This window comes from Carlito syrichta, unplaced genomic scaffold, assembly GCF_000164805.1.
Source record: "Carlito syrichta isolate Samal-C Ts95f unplaced genomic scaffold, Tarsius_syrichta-2.0.1 Scaffold305223, whole genome shotgun sequence".
Classification (NCBI taxonomy): domain Eukaryota; kingdom Metazoa; phylum Chordata; class Mammalia; order Primates; family Tarsiidae; genus Carlito; species Carlito syrichta.
In genome coordinates this window covers 38,625-59,603 of record NW_007249319.1, presented here as the reverse complement: position 1 = coordinate 59,603, position 20,979 = coordinate 38,625, and the positions used below count along the sequence as shown (strand labels likewise).

The following is a 20,979-nucleotide window of genomic DNA, read 5'->3' as shown; positions in this document are numbered from 1 at the left end:
CAAGCATCTCCCCCACCCCCATCTCCTATCCCCAGCAATCCACAGAAGTCATTTATTACTAAGACACCAACAGTATAGTGAGAATCAGATTGAAGGTTGCTTCTATGATGTAAGCATTTTTCATTCAAAGCAAAATGGACTTGAGTAACAGATAGGGAGCTTTCAATGAAAGGGGGAAAAAATAAATCTGTTTGTGCTTCATAATTTCATCCTCTTTCCTTACTATCATCCAGCTTTAGGTCAGCCCTCATTCCTAATGTCTGGGTTCCCAAGGAAAGAACCTAATTACAGTTTGCCCTCAAAGATATTAAGCTAAACAGACTTTAAGCCAAATGTGCATCTCTTAACTATCCCAACTGAACCACCACTCTCTTTTCTTCTCCACATGCAATTCATTTTTCTTTACCTCCTTTCACCTTTCTCCTATGTCAACATTTTACAAAGGTGGGGAAAGATTTACCCAGGGAAACTCTTGCAGGAACAGCTCTTCGGTCAATCCAAAATGAAACCCACGAAAGCATCACCATCAACATGGCCGGGAAATAGATTTGCAGCACAAAGAAGAAAATATGCCTCCTTAGCACAAAGTTGATGAAAAGCCTATTGTACCAACCTATGAGAAAAAGCCAAAGTTTTCATTAGAACAAGCTTCCTCTTGGAGACACTACACTTAGTGCGACGTGCTTCTTCAGACCACCAGTCTCTAAGGGGATGTGAGACTTGACACAATCAACTCTGTTTAACTGGGCCTGGTGTTTAGACAAGGTTTGTTCAACCAATCGAACTGTATTCTGATTAATGATTTGACTCAAAGATCCCTTTTCACCTCCATATCTGCAGTTCAGTGATAAATAGTAATTATATTTTGTGGGACTGGCTCTAAATACCTTTCTCCACAATGTATTGTGTTTGCAGTGTTTCTACAAGAGGGAAAGTCTTCAAATATGACTGATGATTGCATGAAGGAGCCAATAAAGTATTTGTTTGGTATAACAAATGAAGAAAATGTTTCACAATAGGTAGTAGGTCGTTGGATTTCAACATTGGATGGAGACAGTTAGAGATTCAAACAGGGAAAGAAAGGGTATCCACAAACTATTTTATTATTTTAAAGTCTCACAGATACCATAATTTGTTTATAATAAATCTGCAAAAAAGTAACCAAAGGATAATGTTTCTTTGCATCTTGTTGGAATTATATAAACTCATGTTGGCTATATTGCTTATTTGTGCTGATCAAAAGCACCACTTGTGGTCACATTCACACGCATATTTTGTTCAGGTTTGCCTTTTCACATTGACTACACGGAAGTTAAAAGCCAGAATTTGACCATCTACAGGACTTTTCTGAGTGTCATTCTGTAATGACTACATACCTGATTACCTATAATACCTTATCCTTGGTTTCCATTTTTCTTTCTCATCTATTTCTAATTTATATTACCTTGCTTTATTTCACAGTAACTGTGATGCCAATCTTATTAAATCTTTACTAAAATAAGGGAGTAAATAATGAAATGATTAAACACAAATAGCCCTTTTATCAATAAGTGGTAAGATTAATTTTTCTGCTTATTTTGAGATAAAATTATTCAAAATACAAGGACATAGTCTCAGTAGTCATTTCCTGGAAACTCAATAGCAAACCTATTAGATGGATCAGGTAAATACTTAGACATTTGACCTAAGAAACACACCTAGCCAACCCACACTAAATTGACAGTACCAAAGTTCCTATTCTCAATTAAATGATCCTTATCCATCTCTTCCTTACCTGGTTCTAAGGCCCTCCCTCACCATCAGTTGACATATGCTTCAGGAATACTAAACAATTTTATTACCAGGAGTAATGAAAGATATATCACTAGTACAATCTAAAGTTACAATAGAAATTACTTTTTCAATACTCGTTGTATCACTCATGTCACAGCCCCAATTTATTATTGTGTGCAGTTGAGAGTTTTGATTATGGCCGTAGAGTAGAATAAGACTATATCTGGGCTTATAACACCATATTATTATTGTGAGGTTAGAAATAAGGAAAACCTGTGAAAGCGATTCACAATGGAAGATGCTATTAATGTATATGGTTTTCTGTTTATTTTTTTTTCTTTATTTTATTTTATTTTTTACTTTAGGACCTTAAGGGAGGAGTAATTTTTTCTCAAAAAGGGTGGAACTTAGCTTTCAAGATCTTTGATCACGCTTCTCATTGGTACTGAGATTTAGTGGCGCAATGAAAGAAAATTAATGGCCTGGTGGTCCTCTTGCTTCCTCCTTGGTATTTGAAAGACACTCTGGTACCAGCAGAGGCAGGACCATAGTTGGTGGCTGCCGGAGTCTAGCTCCTGCCGGGTTCAGGGTACCCCAAAGGTGGAGATGGCATAGGCGTTTGGGGACAAGAAGAAAGGTGTGTGTGGGGGAGAGAGAGAGAGAGAGAGAGAGAGAGAGAGAGAGAGACAGACTTGGACAACTGCTTAGATTTGAGCAGAAGACCTCTGTTTATTATTAAGTCTTGAAATAAATTTAGGTAACTGCAATCTTTCTTTATTTGTACATTTCTGAAGAATAGTTGTTTCTCTTTCTTTGTGGAGGGGAAGTAACCAGGAAGGAGAAATGCTGCTCTGTCTCGTGGTTGTTCAGGTAAGGGAAGAATGGGGATAGTATTGTACTTTAAGGTACAACTGGGAGGAGTCCCTTTACCTACTGGGAAAGGTGGAGCTTGCTGCCATGGAAAGATGTGGGCATCTCTTTGCATAGTGCAATAGTGTCTGATTCCATTTTTGTTGTTCAACTGCCGATAGCCATCAAGCCCAACTTTTTCTTCTTCTACCCTACATCTGAGCAAGCTACTAAAGAGCCTAGGTCACCCTCTTTGGGTTCCTGTGAGTAGCTCAAACCGTGCAAATCCTGTCCCACAAAAGGGAACCCCACTCTAGCTCTACCCTCTGGCCACCATAAAAACCCAAAGCCAGTCGCCCCCTCCTGTTCTCTCAAGTCCTTTGCAGAACCGCTTGTAAACCCGCCCATCTCTCTCTAGAAAGTCTCATTATGTGAGTAGTAAATATCTTTGTACCCTTTTGTTATGTGTATAGCATCATCAGAACTAAATTTTTTGGGGGGGAGGAGGGTCCATCTGTCTCCATCAGGTCACCACACAGTAAAAAGAAGAGGAGTTAATGAGAGAGAGAGAAAAAAGGGCTGGAGAGTCGACAGCCTGGAAAATGGAGGAGAGAAGCAGTAACCAGGGAGTTGGTCCCAAGACAAGAGTGAGGAAGGTTGTTACACTCGGAGACTGTCCCCTTCAAAGGCCTTTTGATACTATGGCCTCAGTCTATATTAAAAGGATCAAGTTGATGTTGATGAAAATGGTCAGAAGATAGCTCCTAATTAACATTTATTGAGCATGTACCATATAGCAGAGAATATTCTACGTTATTTAAATGTATGACATCATGTATCCCCAAGAGCCTATGAGGTAAAGAGTATTATGAAACCCACATTAAAATGGGGAAATTGATGGTTAAAGAGATTAAGCAACTCGCCCAAGGTCACAGAGTCAGGGTTTGAGCTTAGGCAGTCTCTCTCCTGTACTTACACTTTTAGCCACCAGATCATGCTATGATAAAGGGTAAGTATTCAACGCATCCCTTAGGGGGCAGAAGTCATTTTTTTTTTCTCTGTAAATCTATAGTGCATAGTTTTGAGAAGCATTGACAGGGATGAAGGGGTGGGTACAAGCCCTTACTTGCTTGTTAATATAGTCAGGTAAGGGTGGTTTTTGAACAGCAGCAGTGGTAGTGATGAAGGCAACACCAAGGAAAAAGGCAGTGAAGACCCTGGTGCTCAGATATAAAATGGAAGCAGAGATTCTAAAACTCTACTTGTGTCTCCTATAACCAGGGCCAGATGTAGAGTTTTTCTGTAAAGCTGATTTGGGAATAGTGGTAATGGTTGGTAGTTGTAATGATAGGAATGAAGAGAAAAATGTCAGAAATTATTTTTGATGAAGCCAATAGATTTAAACAGGATACTCATCTGAGAAAGGTACTTGGATTTGACTGTCAGGAGACCAGATTTAATAATTCATGGGTAATATGAGGCAGAACTATCACATACTTATGAATTAAAGTAAGTTTCTAATTGCGATCTTTCTAAATGTGAGACCCAATGATTCAATGAGCCCAGCTATGATTAATAATTTGATACTTGAATACAGCTTCCAAAATGCTTTACTCTTTCATTTTTCCTGTTCTTAGAATCCATGTTCATTCTCCTTTAAAAAATATGTATATGATAACAAATTCAAGGATACAAAAGTATTGAAATAAAATGAAAAATCTCCTCAATCTATACCCCCTTTTCTGAGGACTCTATTGTTCATCTTTCTAGATTTTTAAGACACATACAACAGATATACAAACACAAATATATGTATAAATCCTTTCTTCAATAACAAATATGGGATTATATTTTATATATTCTTCTGTAACTTGTTTTTTTAGTCTTAGTTTATTATGGATATTTTTCATCTCATGTTACATGAGGCATATACATTTGAATCTAATTCTATTCCCCCCCATTTTTCTTCAGAACACTATTTCTTAAAAATGTAACTATGGTTGAATGTTAAGGATTTATAAGTTCATTTTAAACTTAGGAACACCTTTGTGAGCACTAAGTTTTCCAATGCAAGTATTTGTCTAGCTTTAGAGAGACTCTAAAACATGGCACCTGCCTGGTAGGGCTTGAAAAGACCAACAGGCACAAATCAAGAGCTAGCAAGGCCAATGGAATGACTCAGTGTCAAAGCTAGCATTTGGAAGTAAAATTTAACATCTTCTTAAGAGGATAGCTAGAGATATGTTAATGAATACTTGTACTTTCAAATTTAAAGAAATACCATTGTTATTATTATTCTATATGTGTATATATTCTATGTAGAAAGCAATACTTTTGGGTTTCTATGCTTTATATATATCACATTATATTGGCATTAAACATTGCAAATTTCTATTCACAGTGCCAAAGTTATTTCATCATAGCTATAGTAAAATGAAAAAACCCTGTAAATGATATTTCATATGTATCATTGTTCATTGCATGCCTTCCTTTATTTACTTATAATTTAATTTGGAGTAATTGAGAACATTTAAAATCCTAATAAAAATATACCTATATTTATTTGTATAGAAAAGACAAATAGAAAAAAGGAGAGAAAGAAGGAAGAGTGCAAAAATATATCCAAGTAATAATAGTTTATCTCTATGAGGTAGAATTAGAAAGAGTTTTTTCTTTAAACTTTTCTGAATTCTTTTGAGATTACCGTTTATTCATTCATTCAACAATTAGCCTTTGAGAAATCATTATGAGCCAGGAATATATCAGTGATCAGAACAAACGAATATGTGTTACTTATATAATCAGAAAAGGCAATAAACGTGATTAAAATTAATAGCATCATTTGCTGAATCCCAAGCAACATAGACAAATAATGGGGAGAAATAAAGCATTTCTTTTGGTTCTAAATAGCTGTTGGTTCTAAAAAGTTTAGTTAGCATCTCTGTGATGTAAATTTCAGTTTCTCTCTTAAAGATGCAGGCTTTTAGGTAAAAACTCCATAACCACTCTTCAAGGCCTAAGAACAGAATGGAGAACGTTTGAGGAGAAAAGGCATTGCCATCAAAACAGGTAAAAGGATTCTAGCTAGGACAGCCCTGAAAGTCAGGGGTGGCTGTTGGCCACTTTCTAGCCTGATCTAGGCTTCACTGAATCTGAAATGGTGTTTTATATGAATGCTGCCTAAAATGATCCAGAATACAAACATCCAGCAGGGGAATGATGGTAGGGGATGGAGAGTGGTGGACAGGGACAGAAGAAGGCTACTTCTAACTTTAGTCAACAGGGATCAAGTATAACTTAAAAGTGCCCTGCGGCTAGGTTCGGTGGCTCAATCTGTAATCCCAGCGCTTTGGGAGGCCGAGACGAGTGGATTGCCTGAGCCCGTGGGTTCAAGACCCACCTGGGCAATTGGCGAGACCTTGTCTCTACAATAAATCAAAACAATTTAGCTGGGTATGGTAGCTACTTGGAAGGCTGAGGTGGAAGAATCGCCAGAGCCCAGCAGGTTGACGCTGGGATGGCCGTGAGTGCACCACTGCACTCCAGCCTGGGCGACAGAGTGAGACTCCAACTTAAAAAAAAAAAGTGCCTTGGATAAATGTTGCCAATTCAGAAATATACCCTCCATAGCAAAGAGTAAACAGTATAGACCCAATTTTGGATGGATTTTCTGTTTGGGACAACGACGCACTTTATTGATTGATTCATTCAGTTGATTTTTATTGAGCACCTATCAAGTACAGGCACATTCCAGATGCCAGGGGAAGAAAATGAGGAGCAAGACGAACACGTTCCCTGCCCTCTTTCTAGTGAGGCACTCAGACAATAAAGCAGTCAGATAAATAACGTATTTCAGATAGTGGCAAGTGCTGTGAAGACAGAGGTGAAACATGAGGAAGGAAACCTGTTCTAGACGGAATGGGTAGGAAAGCACAGCTGGAGAAGCTATTTGAACAAAGCTCCAACTGGAGTGAGGGAGCTGGTCACAAGAATATGAAGGAAAAGCATTCCAGGCAGAGAGATGAGAAGGCCAAGCAGAGATCCTGCAGATGGAATGAGGTAGGCCAGCAAGGAGGCCCTGGGGAAGAAAGGCAGGTGGTGGAGGTGCGGGGAGAGGGGTTGAGGTCCCGCATAAGGCAGGAGACAGATCACGATGAGAAGCTCCAATTCTGTTGTAAGTTGATGGCAAAACAGTGGAGGGTTTTGTACAGAAAGAATTGTGGTGTGTATGTTTTAAGAGATCACTTGAGATTGGAGGGGCCACAAGTGAAAGCAAGTTATCTAGTTAGAAGAGGCTGGGGGGAAGGGAGAGGCGGGCAGGGGACAATGATATGTGGGAAGGTGAAGCCAGCAGGCTGTAAGAGGAGAGGAATGATGTTTTGGCCAAATGAGGTACTCCTTTGGATTCAGTCTCTCCGCATGGTGCGGTGCTTTGCAAACAGTAGATGTTCAATAAATGCTAATGAATTACTCCCGTAAAATGCTGTACCTACCTGTGCTGCTGTAGAAAGCAAATCCGCTGGATGCACTGAACTCTTCAACAAAGAACTGAGAAAGGGAGATGTACTCTTCGGTGTTTAAAGACTTGTTTCCGTGTTTCCAGTACAACATTAAGTCTTCCTCATTGTACGCATCTAAAACAAAAACACGACCGTCTAGTAACTGGAAGAGGCTCTTAGAAACTCTGTGAGGTCTATACCTGTATTTTAATTCATCTCTGTGTCCCCAGTGCCTGGCCCAATAACATGTGCATATTAGCTGATGAAAAGAATGTTTGCCAATAGACTGGTTGTACCCACACCTTCAAAAAGAGGGGAAAAACATCTCTAAAGATTAGACCCTGGTGACTGGCACAATGTGAAGTTTTTCTTGTGCCCACACAATGAGTTAAAACTCTCCAAATAGCTGCTCGCATGTCTGCGTGCGTTTTGTTACGGTGTTAAGTCAGGTCTCAGGTTAATGCCATGGCATCATCTCACTGTCACAGGTCCAACTTCAGGCTGTTAGTCCCCTCCTTGATCTGTGGTTTTCTTGGAAGAAATCTCCCAATGGGCCTAGCTCATAAAGCATTTCTTCTAAAGTCGAATAATGTCATGGAACATTTCTAATGGATTTTGGGAAGAGCATCTGTGGAGTAGACAACCATTGAGATTCCCATCATTTTAAACACATTATGAAAAATTGCAGTAAGCTTTTAAGATGTTATATCAAAAATAGCTGACAGGTCAAAGTGATTGATAGGGAGCCAGCTCAGGTGCCCTGTGACAGGGCTTGGATTAGGAAGTCTATGTCTAGTCTAGAGCTGAGTTTTTTCTGGGGAATCCAAGTATACTTAATGGAACATTGTGACTCACCAGGGAACATGAATTCCAGAGCTTTCCAAATGTAGAAAGTCTGTGTCAGTTTATGTATAACATTAGCAAGAATGCACATTTTAAGAGCACTCTCTCTCTCTCTTTCTCTCTCTCTCTCTCTCTCTTTCTCTTCTTTCATCAGAGTCTCACTCTATTGCCCAGGCTGGAGTGCATTAACACAATCACGGCTCATCCAGCCTTGACCTCCTGGGTTCAGGTGATTTTCCTGCCACAGCCTCCCAAATAGCTGGGACTGTAGGCATGCGCCACTATACCCAGCTTATTTTTTAAATTTTTTGTAGAAATGAGATCTCACTGTGCTGCCCAGGCTAGTCTCAAACTCCTGGGCTCAAGCAGTCTTCCCATCTCTGCCTCCCACAATGCTGGGTTTACAGGTGTGAGCCACAGTGCCCAGCCCTGTGAGCTATTTCTTTATAATCATTGTGGAAACTGAAGAGTATGTAATTATCAGAACATTTTTTCCCCCTGAATTTTCTCATTTGAGAGGCAAACTGCCATCATCTTTAGTTAGAAACCAGTAGATAAACAAAAACCAAAACCCCACAAATCTTTTATTTTGGATAAATATATCAAGGATTTAAAATGCTTGTTAAGAGCACGCTTATTTACATGCAAGTATGTGATGGGGTGTTCAAATGATGTGTACTCACTCCATCAGGAAGTGAGACTTACAGCTTTCCAGTTCAAGAGAACAATTTTGAGTGTCAAGAGGAAACCTGCTGAAATCCATAAAGCACATGGCCGAAACTGTTACCCTATAAAGAGAATGAGAAAAAGAACACTGCAAATCATTTAGCCATCTGGCTCAATAAGCATGCAACATTGAAGCTTTCTTACTGTTTGCCTGTTATGCATGCCTTTCAAGAATAATGCAAGCCAGGCACTTCTATTTTCTGTCCAAATAATGTGGAAGGAGAGGAGGATGGATGATTTACTCAAGACACATAGTTAATGAATGAATTTCAGCTCTCATAATTGCTTCTTATCTCACCATTTCCTGGCCAACCCCTTCTGTATTTTCTGACTCTAATGTCTCTAGAAAAACACACTTCAAAATAAGAAAACAAATAAATTTAAGTATTTTCTGCTTTTTTGGAAGACTCAAACCTTAAAAATAGTCTCGTAATACAGGCCTGGCATGGTGGTAATAACAATCTGTAAATGCAGATCTTCACCAAGCAAGTTTACCTGAGGAAATTTTCTTTCCAGTCATGAGGGAAAAGCCAGGAGCATTTTTAGTTATAGATATATGTGCACAATGCATAATTCAGGTGCTATTATGTTGAAAGACTTGCATACTGATGAGGATTGTTTTTTCAAATTTTATATCCTTTTAGATTTTCCTGGCTTCAGGCAGATGCTGCTGTACTATGATCTTGCCTCAAAGTAGAAACTTTGCTACCCACAATATAGATTAGAAGTTCATAAAAGATCCCTGAGCAGGTCTGCAAAAACCAAAGGCAACAGATGTCTCTACCCATGGTGCCCTTGATTTCATCAAAGGAGCAGAACCATTTCATCTTCTGTGGGCTGACTTCTACTGTTAGTAGTCATGCAGCAAAATACCAAGCCAGGGATGGTTTTTTGCCACAAAACATATTCATTTTGGTGTATTCCTAATACTTTAAAGCTGGGAGGGACCTGTGAAGTCTTCCAGTCTATCTTCTTCATAGTACGTGTGAAAAAGTAAATGACCAAGGAGATGAGATGGCCAGGCGGTGCCAGAATTAAGCCTGGAACCAGGTGGCATGGCTCTGGGCTTAGACTGGCTCTGCTGTTGGCTAGGAGACCTGTGTTGACAACAATTTTGAGTTCCTCCTGCATTCGAAGATCTCCAAGACCACCTTCCGGGTCAATGAGTCACTAGGAGGACCCACAGAACTCAGCAGAGCTGCTAGGCTCACCGTTACCTTTATTACAATGAAAGGAAACAGACTAAAATCCACAGTGAAAAAGGACTCTGCAAAGTCCAGGAGAGAGACCAGGAACAATTTTCCAGTTGTCTTCTCCTAATGGAGTTGAATGGCCGGCGCTTAATTCTCTTAGCAATATTATGTGATGACACCTATGGGGTATTGAAACTCACTCAAGCCTTGGTGTCTGAAGTTGTAACTGAGAGTCGTTGCATAACAACGGCTGAGCACCCATGGCAGACCTTAGTCTCCAGTCCCTCAAGAGGTGGGGCTGACACCAAGTGGCTCAAGGACCCCACTGTAAATCTTATAATTAGCAGAGACTCTCTGGGCATGGCCCAAGGCCTGTAGGTAAACTGGGGACACTCTTATTAGGCAGAATATTCCAAAGGCTAAAGGTTACCTCCCAGGAGCCTGGCAAGGGCCAGATCTTTCTTTGGAATGTGCAGTGTAAAAAATATCCATTGAGTTCATCCTTTACTGGACATTCTCCTTCAAAAGAAATTTCTAAGTTGATTCTATGGTCAGATATTGCCATTCTGTTTCTGATTCCTAGAGAGACTTACCTCTAGTACTTATGAGTCCTATGCTACTTCCGACTTAACAGTTATATCGAAAACAGCACTTGCCTTTAATTGCATTTTTAAAAACATTGTTAGCCTTTATAAAATGGCCGACAACAGTTCCTTTGTGCTGAAGTGAACAAGGTATTTTTAATGAGGAAAAAAAGACTGCATTCGTTCTCTACTGCCGCTATAACGAATTACCATAAACTTGGTGGTTTAAAACAACAGAAATGTATTCTCTTACAGTAACTCTGGGTCGAAATCAGAGTATCAGAAAGACCCTTCTCAATTGTAAAACCACCCATTGACTACCATGTTCACCACGAGGGGGTGGGGTGGGAGCTCGTCAGAAGCCCAAACTTTGCCATCACACAATATACTTATGTAACCAATCTTCACATACACCCCTTGAAGCTAAAATAAAATACATAAAAAGAAAATGAAATCCCAATCCAGTTTTTTAAAAAAGGTGCTTCTCTCTTAGAGGCTGTAGGGGGAAAATCCACTTGTTTTGCAGCTTCCAGGGGCTGCCAGCATTCCTTGGTTTATGGTTACATTGCCTTCTTCTCTTCTGTGTGTATCAAATTTTCCTCAGCCTTTCTATTCTAAAGATGCTTAGGATTTCATTTAGGTCCCAAACAGATAATCCAGGAAAATGTCCCCATTTTAAGATCCTTAACTTAGTCATATCTGTAAGGATTCTTTTTTGTCATATAAGGTAGCCTTCATGGGTTCCAGGGATTAGGATATGGATAGCTTTTGAGGGGTCATTTTTCTTTTCAGCTTACTTTGCAATCTTTCTGAGATTTCTAGGACATAATAAAGAGGTGAGTTACTTGGATTTGCCAAAACTTTTTAGAATTATCTGTGATAAGCTGCTTAATATACCCAGGACTCATTTGGCTAAAAGAAAATATGGAAAACCAAAGACTGCAGCACATGTTTAAAAGAAAACAATAAAGGAAGTGAGTCAGTTAGTGGTAGCTTAGATGATAACCATGTCTTCCCAGGAGAAATGAAGGAGATAGTTCAAAAAATTATTTCACTAAACCATGGTTCCAAAATTGCTTGGAGGGTTTCAGTGTGGGGTGAAATTGGTGAGAAGGAAAAGTGGGTTTGTGTACCTATGAAATTGTGTGCCAGATATTAAGGATTTATATCATTCATCTCCACTCTATTTATTAACCAACATATACCCAGAGTGGGTATAGTTAGACTAGAAAATAATTCTTTCAAATCTGGATATTAGAACCAGACAAAAATCTCATCTTCTGCTTGTGTCCCAGTCTCCAGTGGCATGAAACAGACAGCAAAATTGTGTGCTAAGTCTAAGTGAGACCCACCAGCTTTGAACATAGCTGCAGTTCAAGAATGCCAAAGGTGGTAATCAGCACTCCTTACCTGAGACTGAAGAGGACATTTCCATCAGGGTGTACACGCAGCATGATGTTTTCCATGGTTGTATCATGGATGAAGGCTTTTTTAGAATGGACAAAAAAGACATCAGGCACCCAAATCTTTTTGATCAATCTGTGATCAAAAGTCATGCTTTTGTTCGTTTTGCTAGGAAAGGAGAGCCTCTCATCTTTCCAGTAATGCCTGAGATAAAAAGTCATTGTAAAGTCCTAGAGAGAGAGAGAGAGACCAGTCAAAACCAGTAGGAATATGGTTCAGGATGAGCACTTCAATAGCAATAGTCCTGTGACTGATTGCCTGGGGTGTTAATGACTTACATGTGAATGGCTAGTATTGCATTTTCAGGTAGATTTAGGGTGAAGCTAATGAGCTTCAGTTTTGAGCTTCTCCTTCACATGAACTCTCTTGGATGTTGTGAGTTTATGGGAGTCATAAGAGGATATTTGAGTTGGGGAAGGGAAACCAGGTTATAAACAGGAAACACATCTAGTAAGTCACCTAAAGAGATCTCAGAAGAAAGGGACATGAAATTCTACAACTTAATTGTTCATTATTTGATCGTGATTTCTTTTCTCATTCTAAATAAGTGTACACTATTAAAATTGATTTTGTATTTTGTATGTTATTTTTATTAAAGAAACTTTCCCAAATTGAATAAACTACAGTCCTACAAATCCTTGGATACAATTATTAGGGCTATTTGTGGAAAGCAAGTTGTCAGAGGTCCTAGACAGTGATCTTCCTCAGCTTGAGAGACAGAAAGAATATCATGAAATGGTGGGTCTCAGAATTTAGCGTGCAGAGAATCACCTGTGAAGTTTGTTGAAATGACCCATTTCCCAGAAGCTAGTTACCAGAGATCCCCAAGTATGGCTTGGGGATTTGAATTGTTAGAGTGCATTTTCATGTTGTAAGAATAGAAAGATGAGAGGAAAAAACGATACTAACACTATGTTAGAAAAGAATTATTTAGTTAATAATTTGAGTTTTGTTTGGCTCTCATATGTTCCATTTAATATTTTAATAGTTTGGACAGAAGCTTTCTTTGCTTTCATCCAAGTAATTGGGTGTGGATAATGACAATGTGTTTCACTTTTCACAGCTGTTTACTTCTTACTATCTTTTATTTCCCAACAATAATCAAATTTTTCTTAAACTAATGCATAATAATAGAGCTTTGGCATTTATTATACAAAGGATGCATCTCAGTAAACTACAACTAGTCAGTCACTAATTATGAGCTAGTTTGTTTGTTCTTGGTTCAGAATAGAGGTACATTGTATTATTGCTCTGGGTTAATCTGGGAACATCCGCCATGTGTAATTTTGGATTAGGGTGAGGGCAAATAAATAGAATGATTCATTCATTAACATAACAGTATTGTGCAGGGAATTGTGTGGGTTACTGCATGACACGTCCTAATAAGCATATGTTTAGAATTAGATGATCAGTCTGATCTGAAGGTCACTAGGCTTATGAGGTCAAATAGTGCAAATTGGTGCATGTCAAAGACACAAGTCACCACTAGCTGGCACTGTCAACAGGAGCAGGCTGAACAGCATGCTGGGAGTATAGCAACACAAAACTTAAATGGATTGAAAGTGAATTCAGAGTGGGACAGGGCAAGAAATGGTGAGAAGGGAAAAAAAAAAACAAAAGAAAAAAAACAAACCCTAAACCCAACATTGAGAAGTATGGGGTGGGGGAGGTCATTGACAATTAGAAAGCATTTTCAGATGGGGCATGGTGAACCCAGTCTAGTTATATCTGATACTGAGTAGCAAAGCTAACCTAATACCAGGGAGAAAGATGCTATCCAGTCTTGGATGCTACAGATTAGAGACAGCAGGAATTTAAGAAATAGGCTGGGTCATCCAGAAATGACTTGGATATTGTTTCTGGACAAGGGAACAAGAGCTTGTTGCAGGAGCACAACAGGCTCAAGGAAGTCCCAGGAAGAGCTGTCTTTGGGGAAGGAAGGGCAAAAATCTTCCAAACCAGGCCTTTTGAGTAGTGAGTCCCCACTGGCGCTATTCCTGTTAGGAGCAGGGTGGCTAAAGGAAAGAAGTTTAATTTAAGGCTTATATAACTGAAATAAACATTGAATTAGCTAATGATGAGGACTAGAAGAACTGTTAGCTGAAGAGTTTACAAAGTAAAATGATTACAGGCTCGGTGGCTCAGCCTGTAATGCCACGCTTTGGGAGGCCGAGGTGAATGAATTGCCTGAGCCCGCGGGTTCGAGACCCGCCTGGGCAACTTGGGGAGACCTCATCTCTACAATAAATCAAAAAAATGAGCCGAGCATGGTAGCACGTGCCTGTAGTTCCAGCTACTTGGAAGGCTGAGGTGGAAGGATCGCCGGATCCCAGCGGGTTGAGGCTGCGGTGGCTGGGAGCCGTCACTGCACTCTAGTCTGGGTGACAGAGTGAGATGCCAACTCAAAAAAAATAAAAAAATAAAATGAGGAATGATGAGTTATGAAGAATTTTGTTTAGGCTTTTCTGGAATGTTCGTGTGTCCTGAACTTTTGTTTTAGTTAATAATTTGGAGGAGTCACTATAAGTTAGAATATTAAGTATATATGTGAAAAGATTTAATCTTAGTAATTTGAATTTCCTGTCCCTACTCCCTTAAGAGATCTCTGCTCTGTTTGCTTTCTCTTTCTCTCTCTTTTTAATCTTTAATTGTGGCATTTGCATATTATAAAAATAATATATAGAATCTAAATTTCAAAACTTAGTTCTATGAAAATCACTATACATGTTACAGTTTCTGTATCAAAACTTTTATTCCAAAGAGTATCTAAAAGCAACTTTTGAAAATTTTGTAAGAACACACATGAAAACAGTTTCAGAAAAGTGCAAGAATTCATGTATATAAAATTCATGTCCCTTAAATGAGTAGATTGGATAAACAACAAATTAAATATTTTCAGATTAGAAAATGGCAATGGAGGCCAAGTTTGGTGGCTCAGCCTGTAATCCCAGCACTTTGGGAGGCCGAGGTGAGTGGATTGCCTGAGCCCATGGGTTTGAGACCAGCCTGGGCAACTTGGCGAGACCTCGTCTCTACAATAAATAAATAAATAATTAGCCGGGCGTGGTAGCAGGCACCTGCAGTTCCGGCTACTTGGAAGGCGGAAGCAGAAGGCTCACTGGAATCCAGCAGGTCGATGATGGGGTGGCTGTGAGTGTGCCACTGCACTCCAGACTGGGTTACAGAGTGAGACTCCATCTCCAAAAAAAATAAAAAAGAAAAAAAGAAAAAGAAAAGAAAAGAAAGTAGTTTAAAATTTCCCTGTTCATGGAGAAAGTACTCCTTGGTTTTATCAAAAAATAAACAAGCAAGCCGCCATATTAAGAGTAGAAAATAAAGGACAATTAGTATCTGGCTACAGGTTGTAATCTCAAATAACTCCAAGGACCAGGTGGGAAACTTCAATGAAAGAAACAGGCTGAATCCAGAGAAAAGCAAGGCAGGGGTCCCATGGCAATTTGATGGGCACATGAAAAGGCCCACAAAAAGTAGTTTAATACTTTGACTGGAGGAAAGAGCAACACTAAAATTCCAAACAAATCCAAAATTGAAACCAAATCCAGACATATTCATAAGCTTCATCTTCCGAGTGGGTATGTGTTAGGGCCCTTGTCACGAATACTTGCATGTGGTGTGGTGTTGAGAAGAAACCAAAGAAATGCCTCTACCAAGGATGATGAGAAAGACAGCACTACTGAGAAGAATGAAATGAGACAAAAGTGCGATTCAAATGTAAGAACACAACAATTTGGTAAGGACAAGGAAGTGGACATTGACATTTTGAAGCTATATAGGCACTCTTTATTTGGTGTAGAAAAACACACAAAACTCTGATATTAACAACTTAACAGGAGTAGGTAAAAAAAGGAATTATATCTGAAAACAGGCATGTAGGTGCTCATGCAAATAAGTTAGCCATGGTATTCACTATTCTTTCTTAGAGCAAAATCTTGAAAAACCCTGAGAATCACTCAAATGAAAAATGGCTCTGGTAATTATGTAGACAAGGAAGGTGGTTCTAAATTAAGAAGAGAGAACATAAAATGGAAAAAATTATGTTTGGGGATATTAAAACGTAAAAATAACTAAAGTAGTTAAGGGAGAAGAAACAAAAAGCAAAGTATTTTCTTGCAAAATGGCACAGAAGACAGAAAGGCTAAAAGGAAGGTTGAAGATACTAATAAGAGATCATTTTATGGACATTGGCTTGCAAATAATACTCTATTAAAATACAGATGTTTCATTACAAAATAAAATAATGGCAATCTCTTCTAGCTTTCTAGAAAATATAAAGGAATAGAGCAAATTTTCCTGATTAAATTTTTGGTCTCATGAATTAAAAAAAAAAAAAATTCTTTGTCCCCTGCTACTCTTTTTCTACAGTTAAGCAAAATTAATATCAGTTGACACATTTGGAAGCAGTCCGTCAGCCCTAGTTCAAATGTTTTATAATTTCCCGAGTAAGAACTCATGGCTATGGTTTTTTATTGCACATATATCATGATAATCCTTCTTCTTATACAGTTACCCCCAGTTCATGCTACACAGCTAAGTATGTCATAATGTTCTACAGTGCTCCACCACTGAAAAACTATTGAAAGGAAGGATAGGAAAGGCATGATAATTGTATCAAGAACAGAGAGAAACTGATCGAAGAGTACAGCAACCATGACTTTATTATTAAGTGGGAGAGATAAATAACATTCATAATTAAAATGATTTGAACACATCAGTGATTTTGACACTGTTGCATTTCTATCTTTTTCAGAAAAAGACTAATATCCCAGGGAGAAACTTACCATGTTAGCCTCTGAAATGCTGTCAATGCTTTCAACCTGGACATCTATACCTACTGGCACTGGGGACCCTTCAGAAAGAAGAATGGGTAACATGCTGAGAAATGCAATACAATTATTTTAGAACCATTCAAAACAGAGAGATCAATGTTCATGGACTGTGAATAAATTACTTTTCAAGTTTTTTAAACACAAAAATTTTCTGTTATTTATTGAACAAGTTATTATACATTCAATCATAATAATAAAGACACGTATAAATAAATGTTATTCCAATAATGATTACTCATTTGCTTGGGAATATATCAGTATTTTCTTTCTATAGTATAAAAGAAGTTTATCTAGTGTTATTTAAAATTTTTATTCTCTTTAGCTGGTAGTGATTTAAAAAGGAAAAATGTTTTGAAAACATGTCTAAGAGTATGTAGAATTATGTATTCTTCCTCCTCCTCCTCCTTCTACTTCTTCTTTGAGATGGAGCCTTGCTCTGTTACTTGGGATGGAGTATAGTAGCATGATCATAGCTCACTGCAGCCTTGAACTCATGGGCTCTAGTCATCCTCTAGCCTTAGCCTCCCTAGTAGCTGTGACTACAGGTGTGTGCAGTCACACCCAGTTATTTTCTTTTCTTTTCTTTTTTTTGGTAGAGATGGGGGGCGCTCACTTTGTTGCCCAGGCTGGTCTTGAACTCTTGGCCTCAAGTTATCCTCCTGCCTTATCCTGCCAAAGCACTGAGATTACAGGCGTGAGCCACCCTAGAATTTTGTATTCTATATGACAATCGTCATATCTTACAGTCAAGGGAGTGTCATGGCATCCTTGACTGTGGGCAATGTTGGAAACTTTTCTCTCCTGCCAAAAAAATCAGCCCCTTTCACTTGTGCACGGCTGTTGGACCAGAGGAATAAGACGATAGTAAATCCCATGTAGATAGATCCCAGCTGGTTGTTTTAATCAAGATTCTTGGCTTTACAGGGGCCAGGCCTGAAAAGCTTCCTTAGTGAGGCTAAGCAATGCCTGAGGGTGCTGCCTCTGACACATGCATGTATGTAATTCAGCAGCCTTCTAGATAGACAGTAGCGTGTAAAGCAGGATGTCTCGCCAGTCCTGTAGCTCTTCTGTGACTCCCCCATTAATTGGCTGATGGTGCCTTCAGTTTTTTTAACACCAGATTCCCCTTTTTTGGTTCCTTAACTCCATGCCCTCAACATCATTTCTCACTTTTAAAGGTTCCTGCTAGTCAGGCACGGGGTCGGCATGCAAATACATTCATGCTTTGGGCATCAGGGACGCCTCATTTGAATCTTCACTACTTCGCCCTGCCATATTGGATCAGTGGCCGTACATCCAGACAACATCAATTTCAACAGTTCTTAAATAGTACTGTTTCATGATCATTGTAATTAAGCATTAACTTGGAAACAGCTCATTGTTACTGTATTTTTTCATAGGGTTGGCCCTGGTCTTTCTTTGTGTGGGTGTGTGCCTTTTTTCTTGAGTTAGTAGAGTTTTCAAAATAAAAATTCATGAAAATATCTTGCCCATGGCTCTCCCTGGCACCTCGTGGTGAGTAAATCAACCCATTCATCCCAACACTCCATGGGAATGAAAGATTTGGAAAGGTCTTGGAGGAGTGGCATGGTGTCCCATGTGACGTTCTAGCATTAGAGTCACGTGGGTTAGAGTGCAAACTGACTTTGAGTGCAAACGGGGATGTGTGATATCTCTAAGCTTAGTTTCCTCATCAGTAAAATCTGAGTGACATTCACCTTGGAGACTCATTTGAAGACTAGAAATAATATGGTTACTGCATTTAATTAGTACCCAATAAACACAAATAAATAAACCCAAGTTATTACTACTGCAATTAAGCAAAAATGTAAATCTTCTTCTTAGGGATACAAGATACTAGTCCAAATCCTACACTCAAACATTTAGATAATCAGTCCACTCTTAACAACAACAAAAAGATATAGTGCTTCTCATCACTTATTTTCTGGGGGAAAAACAACAACAACAACAAACCAGAGGACAACTTGGATTTAGGATCTCATGGCTTATAAGTGGATCCTAGTTCCTGATAACTATCTCCGCAAACCTAGGACAGTCTTACAAAACTACCCTCCAAGAATATGTTCATGCCACTACTGGCCAATCGCTGGAGCCTAAGAAGCCTGAGGGTTTTCTAAGGCTGGTCTGACCAGGGTAAAAACATGGCTTATTTATTAGGAATGGGTTCCTGGAAATGTCTTAGATTTCTTCTTTCCTCCCTCCAGATTTACACCGCTCTGGGAGAATGGGCTTTTCTGTTGGCTGGGAAAATGTATGGCCTGGGGCGCCATCTGGCCTCATTTCTGTCTCTGTTGAGCGCCATGTCTCAGTGCGCCCTGCTCCTGGGTCTAAGAATCTCTCCTGTGCTCTGGCGCTCTTGAGGACAGAGCAGAGGGTGAGGGGTATGCAAAGACAAGAGGCAGAATTAGAATTTTGGAACTAGATAAAGGCTCCAGAGATCACTGTTTGTACAGATAAGTTGCTGAATCCTAGAGAGAAGGGACTGCAGATGGATTAAAAATCATGGGACTCAAGCCTGAAACCCAGCACTTTGGGAGGCTGAGGTGAGAGGATTGCCTGAGTCCACAGGTTCAAGACAAGCCTGGGCAACTTGGAGAGACCTCATCTCTACAGTGAATCAAAAATTAGCCGGGTGTGATAGTGTGCTGTGGTAGCATGCAGCTGTAGTTCTGGCTACTAGGTAGACTGAGGCGGAAGGATCACTGGAGCCCAGCAGGTTGACGCTGGGGTGGTCGTGAGTGTGCCACTGCACTCCAGCCTGGATGACAGAGTGAGACTCCAACTTAAAAAAAAAAAAAAATCACGGAATTTGTAGCCATTTAACCTGAGTGAGAGCCAAACTTCTGCAAATCCTTTAACTCCTCATACCTCAGTTTGCTAATCTGTAAAATAGGAGAAATAAATATATGGTGCCCATCTTGCAGGCTTGCTGGGAGACAATGTGAAAGAATGCTTGTCCTTAGCCTAACCCCATGCAAATGTTTTTACAACCAACTTATCCCTCATCTCCTGGATCCGTAGTAAATATGACAGCTTACATAATAATAATTTAATAGATACTTTTATTAATTCTATACATAAGGCACTTAAAATATAGTAAGCATTAATTAAATATTAACCTTCATGATTATAGTGTTGATTTCCCAGGATCACTAATTAGGTAGGAGCAAACCCATTTATAATTCTTTTCATATGCATCAAGATAAAGAATCAATCTGGCTTTTATGCAGGCTGGAATAATGAGGGCTAAATAAGAGTTATACGTCTTATTTGTATCACACATTTAAAATTCACTGTGTAATATGTTATCTCATCTTGTCATTATAGCCACTTTGTGAGCTAGATAGCCCAGACGTTAGCTCCACTGTTCACATGAGGGGCTACTCAGAAAGGTTACAACGCTCTCCTAAAACCCATGACAGAAAAACACTGACTTCCAGTAAAGTGCTCTTGTGTGACAAGCAAAGATTGCACAAACAACTTTTATGACTTTAGCTTTTTTTGTCTTGACTCAGTAGCCACTCATGAGATACTGAATTGATTTCACATGGAAGAAACAAAGAAATTATCATCTATAAAATGAAGACAAAAACAGCCCTTAGTTATGGGCAATGTAAAGGGTAGAGAAAACATAAATAAAGAAAATGAGCTGCAATTTATAACCCACGTTAAACAAAAAGCGCCCCCAAATTTATATCCTCCTGTTTCCACATAATGAGTCAATTAATCTTCTAATGCTTTATAAAAGTAAAAAAACCCTGCAGTCGCAGCTGGTTTTAATGTTAAAACTAATTAGGAAAACACATTAAAGCAGGGGAAGTGCAGAAGTTACACTGAGCTCAAGAGGAGAGAAGTAGGCGCGTGTGTTTGTGTTATGGACAAGTATAAAGCAAGAGAAGATAAATTAAAACTTGTCTCTTACGTGCTGCATTCTGATTTCCCCAAGGAAGGCAGCCCCGAGAGAACAAAAAAGTGTGTTACTGGTATCAGAAGCTGTTCTGACCAAGGCAGGTGAGAGAGAAGGTTCAGCACCCTATTTCACAGAGGTACCAGACAGACACTTCTGACTGAATGTATGGATTTTTCTGGTTGAACTGACCGAACACACAAGCCACGTGGACACCAGTTAACCCCAGTCTATGACTGTCAGAAAAATGTCTGAATCACGGGATGATTGGGT

At 39.2% G+C, this 20,979-nt stretch overlaps 1 protein-coding gene across 1 annotated transcript in view; it reads right to left on the bottom strand.

Annotated features, from left to right (window-relative positions):
* Positions 1-20,979, bottom strand: part of GABRR3 (gamma-aminobutyric acid type A receptor rho3 subunit) — a 48,283-nt gene that overhangs the window by 15,315 nt on the left and 11,989 nt on the right. Inside the window, exons 3-7 of the mRNA XM_008061372.1 lie at positions 16,731-16,798; positions 11,878-12,101; positions 8,670-8,752; positions 7,116-7,256; positions 461-613 (exon numbers count right to left, since the gene is read on the bottom strand). Coding sequence (XP_008059563.1) covers positions 461-613; positions 7,116-7,256; positions 8,670-8,752; positions 11,878-12,101; positions 16,731-16,798 — 669 coding nt within the window. The remainder of the gene's footprint in view (positions 1-460; positions 614-7,115; positions 7,257-8,669; positions 8,753-11,877; positions 12,102-16,730; positions 16,799-20,979) is intronic.